General features: G+C 39.0%; 1 protein-coding gene across 3 annotated transcripts in view; it reads left to right on the forward strand.

Annotated features, from left to right (window-relative positions):
• CAP2 (cyclase associated actin cytoskeleton regulatory protein 2) overlaps positions 1-1,920 on the forward strand; it is a 69,528-nt gene extending 67,608 nt beyond the window's left edge. For all 3 annotated transcript variants that reach the window (XM_068931781.1, XM_068931779.1, XM_068931780.1), the window contains one exon: positions 665-1,920. In XM_068931781.1, the coding sequence (XP_068787882.1) occupies positions 665-748 (84 nt within the window). In that variant the 3' untranslated portion in view covers positions 749-1,920. The remainder of the gene's footprint in view (positions 1-664) is intronic.
• The last annotated feature ends 7,138 nt before the right edge of the window (positions 1,921-9,058 follow it).

The raw sequence follows: 9,058 nt of genomic DNA on the forward strand, positions 1-9,058 counted from the left end.
CTAACATACCATACATATGACATCATCAGAACATGACTGAAAATGATTGAATTTCTATGTACCAATAGCTCAGCTATGAGTACAGGAAGAACTTCTTTTTTCCTGGGGCATAAAGTAAATTCAAAGATTACAAATGACTTTGTTTCTTTTTATTTGGATAGATGATGGCTTCATCTCCTGTCAGTTTAGATGTTATTCTTTTAAAAATTGATACCTAAACATAATCTCCCAAAGAAACTGACTTCACACATAATATAAGAGCACTCATGCCTTAAAATGATTATGCTAAAGCTAAGATAAATATAAAGTACTACAGATCAGATGATATTTTATTTTTCAAACATGGTCCCTAAAAGTCACTTGAACAAGTGACTATTTATTTAGTTGTTCCAAATAATGGTGTGAGAGGAATTATTATAAAGTAGTACCATTATTATAAAGTAGTACCATGCCAAGGCTATTTGAAACTGGGTAGCAATACAGCTCTTTCCTGTGTGGCATTGTAAAATAGTTGCCTGGGGTAATGAAGAAGGCCTCTCTGTAATCCTGGCGTGTCTGAGCTGTCAGTGCTTCGTCAGTCATGTAGCACTAACAGTATTCCACTTGTTTTCATAAGGTATCCAGTGTTTATCTAACTGTCATTGTTGCTTCTGTTTCTTACCAGAAAGAATTTCCGGTTCCTGAACAGTTCAAGACAGCATGGGACGGATCCAAGTTGGTCACTGAACCTGCAGAGATTGTGGGTTAACTTCCTAATGCCATACAATACTTGCTGACCGTGATCAGACGACAGCCAGCATAAACAAAGCAGTAATCTAAAGAACTAGAAGTAGCAGTAGTTCATACTGCTGTGATAGGCCTTCAAGCAGTAGCTCTGCATGCTAGAAACAATAACACATCTGGCACGCTTTTGCTAGGCATCCCAGTATTATTCAAGTTTCCACAAAGTTTGCCTTCACTTTACAGTTTTGAGTCTAAATAATGTCATGTGAATGTAACACCCCCCACCCTCCTGTTCATTGGCTTGAAATACTGTATACATTAGGCCAAAATACTGCATGATACATTTTGTTATCATCTTGCTTCAGTGCATTCTCTTTTATATTTCTGCTAGTCAAAAACAGTATTAAGACTCTAAGATGTTTATTTTTACCTTTAGGCAATTCCTGTATGAAGCAGCAAAAATGTACCCTTAGAAAGTGTGCAATTCCTTGTAGTTCTGTGGCAATCACAATGGATTTTGTTTCAAACAAGCAAAAAAGGACAACTTTCAGCAATACGTTTTGCTAATGGAAAAAAAATCCAATATTTTAATCAAACATTTTTCTAATTTCTATATTTAGAAGATCCCTATGTTTTCAGTGAGATAAGATTTTATTATGGTCTACACAGACTTGCTGTTGCCCTCCTATTTCTTGTAAATTAGTAATTCTTTTTAAGTTAAAACCTTACCTAGGCCAAAACCTTGCAGCAAATCATTTGGATTTCTTTTTTTTTTTCTTTTTTTTTTTTTTTGGAGAAAAGCTCTCACTTGCTAAAATTTCACACTGTACCTTGCATCCTATTAAGAAAATTGAGAGTGGGTTACTTTGATTTGGGGTACACATCATCTGGTTTCCATGCTAATGTTGTTCCTTTAAGATATTGCTATTGTAGCTCTTATTCATTAAAGGTATCTTTCTGTTTCTCTCCTACATTTGTAAGACTCACTCAACTTCAAGTATGTCCATGAAGCAAAGTCATAGATTTATTTCATATTAATTCTGAGCCCAAAATAAAGGGGTAATTTCTTGTTTAGCCTTTTGATTCTACTTTACAGTCTCTATTGTACATGCTTTTTTAACAAAGGTGGAGTGTTGTATACATTTGTACTATTTCAGCACATAGTACTAATAAAATTTTAAAAATTTAAAAAGCCAGTATATGTTTGTGATCACTTGTAATACTTTGTATCAGTGCAATCACAGCGAGATGCTTGTAGAACCAGTTACAGGCTAAACTTTGTGCCTAATTTAGCTTGAGAATACATTAATCCTTGAGGATTTTTAACTATCTTCGACTGTAATCCCTATACAGTACAACAATCAGTAGTGCTCATTCAGTAACGTTTTGCTATCTGATATTTTATCTATATGTATAATGTGGTTGCTTTAGTACATACCATTTTTCAACAGTAAACTTCTTTTGAAATAAAAAGGAAAATGTACCTGCTTAAATACAAAGGTGTTCAGAGCTTCCTCCATTGCAGCATTTCAGTTCTGTTTGCTTTCTTCTTAAAAACTATTTCAAAAGCTTGAGTGAGAAAAAGTAACAACTCCTTCATTTCATTAAACATTATCACTTTTGCTGCTATAATCCACCTGACAGTGAATAGTGGGATAATTCTGCATGCTGACAGATAGACTTGCAGTTTCATGCCTGTCACCTCATTGGTAGGCACAGAATTCAGCTTCTCATGTTTCTCATTTTTAGAAACATCTGTATCTTCCAAAGATCATGTCTAGAGAGATGGTCACGCCTTGGTGCAAGTTTATGAGGTTTGCCTTCTTTTCTTAGCTTTTCCCATTGTTTCCCTATATAGCTTTGGACGTGTCCCTCCTTGCGTTACCATACTCCACAGTAAGTAGTCCATTCCATATTTCACCGGAATGGGTTTCCTATCTGAAAAATGGGCATCACATACATGTCATGACAGAAGCATTCTTGAAGGACTGTTTAATCCTGAACCTGATCATAATTTGTTCCCTTAAAAAATCACATTCTGGAACATTCTGACCTGAGATCCTGGCTCCTGTTTTTATCCTGCATCAAATAAGGATCATGTCATTATGCAGCAACAGGAAGCCACATAAATACAGAACAAGTATCAAATGCCTGATAAACAGAAAGCAGCTAGACAGCTCTGACTTATTATACAGACAAATTCCCTTTGCTCCTCCCAAGGATTAAACTCCCCCCTCAAAAAACCAGACTGTGTGAAAGCTGGCCTGCTTGCATGATTCTTATTGTTAACCAGTTGAAGGCGGTCCCCCTTGCAGCTATATACCTTCTCGCTGTCACTGATGTTCCTGCAACACACAAAACCCTGCACTTTTTTCACTCGTTTCCTAACAGGAAGAAGGGTTAGGCAGTAACACTGCACGTGTGCCACTCTGAACACTCTAGGAACTTTGTCAGAGAGCAGAGGTTGAAAAGATAAGGAAGAAGGCCTTGTGTGGAGAGACCCAAGGTAATTGCTTCAGCTGGAGAACAGCTAATGAGTTCACACATTATTAAACACCAGAAATCTGAAACAGGAGAGAGGCTTTTTAAATGCCCAACCAGCTTTTATCCAGTACTCACAGTCAGCCTCATGACACAAATCTACAACCAACTGTGGTTGGTTGTAGAGCTCTCTGATCCTCATGAAACTACTTGCCACACATTTCAAGTAGATTGGGCTGTTCTTTCACTGCAACCTGTCTTTAATTTTAAAAATATAAAGGAAGGAATATGAAACAAAATAAATCCCAGGTTCTGATTCTGCCTTACATGAATTTGTGTACAGTTCAATGTTAAAAAAAGCTTTTCTGAAAAATCAGGTATAGCATGAGTTAGAAATAATCAACAGGCTTGTCATTTTGCAGAATGATGATGTGATGAGTCACCCAAACTGTGATCAATTATGTCCACCAAGTCTTCATGAGCAAGCTTGCCCTGTGTTTAACACTCGACTCCAGCAAGGAATGACCTGCTGAATTCTGAGCAGCTCTAATGTGCTATAGATCATTTCTTTTGGCTCTGTCCTGTCACACAAGATATGCCACTTGATTCCAGCTCTGTCTTTCTGGGTCACTGCTATACTGCACTAAAAGTGTAATTACGCTCCGAATCAGTGCAACTGTTAGAACACGTGATGGTACATTTGGTGCATATATTGATATGGAACAAAAAGTATATGACGTAATTAGCCTGTTCATTTTTCTAAACCTGTATGGGTCAAATATTCATCAGTATAGAAGCTATTAGCCTGCCAATAAGATATGTAATGTGTGAAAGAGAAGGAGATTTGTAACTCAGTGTCCAAAGGTAAAAAGCTTTTTTTCCAATGCAAAGCTTTAACAGATCTCATGGTTTCTTAAATGTAACCTCTGGAAAAGTATTGGCTTAGTTACTTAGAATATTGATTTCTAGAAATTAGTGGAAATTGAGCTAGTGATTCTATGAAGCCACCAGGTGGCAGAAACCTGCTGACGTGCAGGCTATCACAAGCTCTGTTGTTAATGAAAAAATGTCAGACTAGAGTATTTACAAAGGACATGTGTACATGTGTTTATCGAGAAACTGGGAAACCCCAAAAGTCATTCTTAAAACATTAAATGATTACTCTGATTTTTAAATTGTCATCTTAGTAAAAGGAAAGGGTTTGATTGGGATGAAAAGGGAAGAATAAAAAACATCTGCTTCTTGTTGTTAGTGATTAATTTGATCTTTTGTTTTTCAATATTGCTAAGCATATTTTCATTGAAAGCGCATTTCATTAAAAATATTTGACTGAACTTAAAAGTAATATCGACCAGAGCTGTTGAAGGTAAAAGGGGAAATAATTCCAAGTCTGCATTTGAAAACCGGAGATCTTTTCAGTATGTTCAGCCAAAGCAGTCATGCTCTTACTATGTTTTGAGTCCTCAGCGTATGTTGCTCTGCTTGAGTTCTTTCAGTGCTATTGTGCTATGTGCATGTTCATAAATCTCTGCTCCTCACTTCTTTCCTAGAGATCAGGCATTTGACCATCTGAAATCCTTCAGGAGTTCAACCCAGTATCCACCCTCAGTGCATTCTCCTTACATGATACACAACTGGGATCCTTCTAAAATGTGGAAGCAGCCGTCACTTTTTTTCAGAAGTATACAGCCAAAGAAGGTAATGCTTACGCAATGACACGATACATGGACAAGCAGGGCAATTATCCAGAACATGTAAGACAGATTCAGTTCGCCTGCTGGAGGCGATTCGGGCCGATTCCTGTGAAAATACTGCCCATAAGTAGCTATTACCCTCAGAAGGTGCCTGTAAACAGGTGCCTGCCATATATGAAGCTATCATTAGATAAAAATCATATATAACACTCTCCAAGGAATGCTCTGGCTACTAGAAAACAATAATCTTGCTTCCTCTTTCTGGCTGAAATAACCACAAGCAAGCTTTCTGGGTGCAAACTTTTTAAAAGAATAAAGAACACTTTCTACCTCTTGACCACACAGAACTCAGGAGGGAACCTCTACACTCAAGCTTGCTTCTCTACGTCTTGCTGCACACCCAAAACCCTACCTGATCACTGACCACCACTGACCTGGGGGTTTCTTCTCCAAACCCCCAGGTTCCAGTTCCACCCAGCTAGTGCAGCATTAGCGGAGGCGCACACCTATTTCCTGTCTGGGTTCACTAAAGAACACACTAAGGGATTAGGTACTTGTTACAGCTTTTCCTGTCACAGTTACTCTTTTTGCCGCACTTCTGAGTAGTTTTCTAGTTACTCTTCATTCAAACCAGGTCAAAGTAAAAGGCAAATAGAAGAATCTGTATACAACTCCCAGACAGAAAGTGATGTTAAATAAGAAACCATGCTAACTCTATGTACCTTAAGATTTGGGGAGACTTCCTATGGCCTGTTGTCAAGTATGACCACTGGGATTCCATTTGCTGTATATTTTACACCTGAAGGTGCATCTGCTAGAAGGAAACCTCCTCTTGGTGGGCCATGGTAGCTTCTAGAGCCAATCTCTCCCTCAAAATCCTCAGCTGGACAAGGCAGATTAGTTTCACAGTGAAACGTTACATTTACTTAATATGGGAGGCAGTTGTGCAACTCCTCCTCACTGAAATGTGTTAAGTGTTTTACTTTCTTGTAGACGCTTACATTTTTTTTTTGGCTTAAATATCAAGGTCAGTACCTGTCTGCTTGCCCTAACAAGGGGTAAAGTTCTTGTTCTTTGGTGACTTAGTGTGTACATTCCAGTAATGAAGAGTCACTTTAACCAAGGTCTGCGTTTAAACTTAATTCTGTACATGAACACACATACTTGCTACGAACGCCTAAATGGGATGAATGTATGTAGGCCACTAGTGGCTTTTGATTATGACTGGATGCAACAGCAATTGACCACTGTGGAATGACAACAAGTAGCCGATGATTAATGTCCAACAACTCTTATCCAAGGATTCTTTAAGAGGGGCCCCTATTTTTAGGGCACTTTAGTGTGAGGCAGGAGACGTGGTTTGAATGCCCCAAGCAAAGGAAGGCATTAAACTGGGATCTCATACATCCAGATGAATGTTTCAGCAGTTCCTTTAAAAACTGGTTAAGAACTTGCCTTGAAAACAAGATGCTGGGATGTGGATCAAAAATGAACCTCTGTAGCTCTGAACAGCAGCCAGAGTTAAGGCAGAACAGTGCTTTATTATTTTCTACTGACTGTGAAAGGCTCCCTGCTTAATAGTGATAATTATGTTTTTCAGCACTTACCTATATATAAAGAGCTTAAGATGGGATTTTAAGTTCCCTCTAAACCTTAACTATTGCAATATCAGCTTTTAGGTGCTTAACTCCCTTTCCTGGATCTAGTTCAGAAGGTTTCTCCTCGCCCAAATCTCACTTTTGGAAGAAGAGACTAATTAGCTGTCAAAGGCATTCAACTACTTATTTTCGTCAACCGACAGAATGAACTACTTCAGACTATCTCCCTTTCTGACTGCTCACAAGAGAAAACAAGCTCAAGCAGGGAGAAATCAGTGATGCAGAAGATTATTATAACTACTCCCATAATGTGTGGTAACCTAGAACAGCAATGAAACAAGTCCCTTTGCTATCAAAAAGGCTAATAAAGTGTGAGTTCCAACACCACTGGCAAGCCCTGTTGTTATAGTATGTATCTCTTTATCACATACACCATAGAATAATCTGAATGTTTGCGTTATACCGAATTTGCATTGTTTTTTGTAACAGTATTGTATTCAAGGCAGAAGAATGAAAAACTAATGACTGAAAAACTTGTCTGAAGAAAGACAATGTTACATTGTCTGCCTCCTCTACCATTACTCCCCTTCTCCCTGCTGTCAGTGATGCAATTTCACCTTGAGTACCCAGCATAACTACGCAGTGAGCTCCAATTGGTTATGCCTCTGTAATGCTGCTGACAATCCTAAAAGTTACAGGTGACTGGCAGCATTTTATGAAGCCTGTGAGATTTTGTAATTGCACCTAAATATCTGATCTGGCTTGCAGAAACTCTGATTATGCCAACACAAAAAAGGTCTGACTGACAGTGGCTGGTTCTGAAGGGTTTGCAGTGAACAACCACTTAAAAAAAAAAAAGTGAAATAGACTGTAGCTGATAAAGAAATCAGTGAAATATTATGAAGGAGGACCTCTGCTAAGCTTCTTTTACTGTAATTCTCCAAACTAGCTTTCCTAATACAAGTTAATAGCTATTCAAAGATTATCTATTTCAGGCTATCTTAAACATAATCTTGGGACTGTGGGAGGGTTTTTTTTTATATCTTCATAAATTCAGACTCCTCCTTGCCTTTGTTTTTTTCTCAAAGGGTCACCTCTAAGGTACCACATTAAATGATTTTCTTCTGTAGACTTGCATATCTTCCTTCCCTCTTTTCCTGCCTTTCTTTCATTCTTCAATGTCCTTCCTAATCATGCCGAAACTTGTCATGTTTCCCAAATCAATTATCCATATTGATTTTAACCAAGTGTATGTTACAAAACAGATGACAGTATAATTAGAACCATGACTGCCAGCACATAACCGCATTTCTTTTAATTAAGGTGATATGGGTTATTAGCTAAGCACAATTTCAGTTCACTTCAGCTTGTCTATACTAGGGACTCGCAACACAGAAATTACTTCTATTTTTAAATAAATTAGGATTATATGGGAGAAAAGTTTATTTGTTTTTGCCTAACAGAGAGAGAGAAACACTTATTTTCATTTTTGTTTCCAGTTCTGCTATTTGCTGTGTTAAAAATGGGAAACATTCCCTGTTTAACAGTATTTATTACTAGTTCATCCAGCATGGTGCTATGTTAACATTTATGTTATGCAGAAGTTCAGGTCTGGTTGTGATGCTTACTAGCATACAGGAACCTTAAATATTAGAAACTATTTTGGAGAATTGTGTTTAAACTTCCTGTAGGGCTCCTAGTTCTTCAGTATTTTTGGAATGGGAAGGAGATGAATGAAATACGGGAAGAGATGAGAAAAGGGAGATGGAAAAGAAACCAGCATTTAGACAACACATCAAATAAACCGTAGAAATACAGAAGAGAAATAGCAAAGTTTAAGTTAACACCTTTTCTTCCTTTTATTTCTCCAAAAAAATTCAACACACTTCCTATTAGCAAAGGTAACTGCAAGGCTACTTTATTTTAGGGAAAGAGAAAGTGTTTTTAGATTTGCTAGAGGTCAGAAACAACAGCTGTAATCACAGGTGGCTATGACAAGATCAAAAGAGAGAACAAATTTGTCCGGCTGCACCTGCTTGGAAGCAAGGCAATGCCTTATTCCTTACTTGGGTCTATGACTTCATCTACCACAGTCTATTAAAATTAATATATCTGTTATCTGGGGCAAAATCAGAAGTCAACTGAAGGGAGACAGAGGGAATCTGAATTATGGCAGTTTACATGCTGGCCCTTCACCCTGTCTTGCCAAGCAAAGCTAATCCCTGTCCTGACTTCAGAGGGGAAGGCCGTGGAAACGAAGCCGCACACAGAAGATCCTGACTCCCTTCTCACACTCCAGCACAAGGCACTAGTGCAAGTAACCTCACTGCCCGCAGACAGCTTTCAGATTTCAGCCTGTGAAACGGGGACTTCCCGCCTGACCAGACCTGAACGGCTCAGCCTTGGACGGCGGAGGGGGCCGACGGGCTGGCGGCGCCCTCAGCGGGGGCGCGGGCCGAGCTCCCTGCTGCGCCGGCGAGCGCGGCTCCCCGCGCTGCCCCCGGGCGGCGCGACAAGCCGCTGCGGCCGCCTAAGGCGTTGGGGGGGGGGGGGGAAAGAGGG

Source organism: Struthio camelus, chromosome 2 (genome assembly GCF_040807025.1).
Source record: "Struthio camelus isolate bStrCam1 chromosome 2, bStrCam1.hap1, whole genome shotgun sequence".
NCBI lineage: Eukaryota > Metazoa > Chordata > Aves > Struthioniformes > Struthionidae > Struthio > Struthio camelus.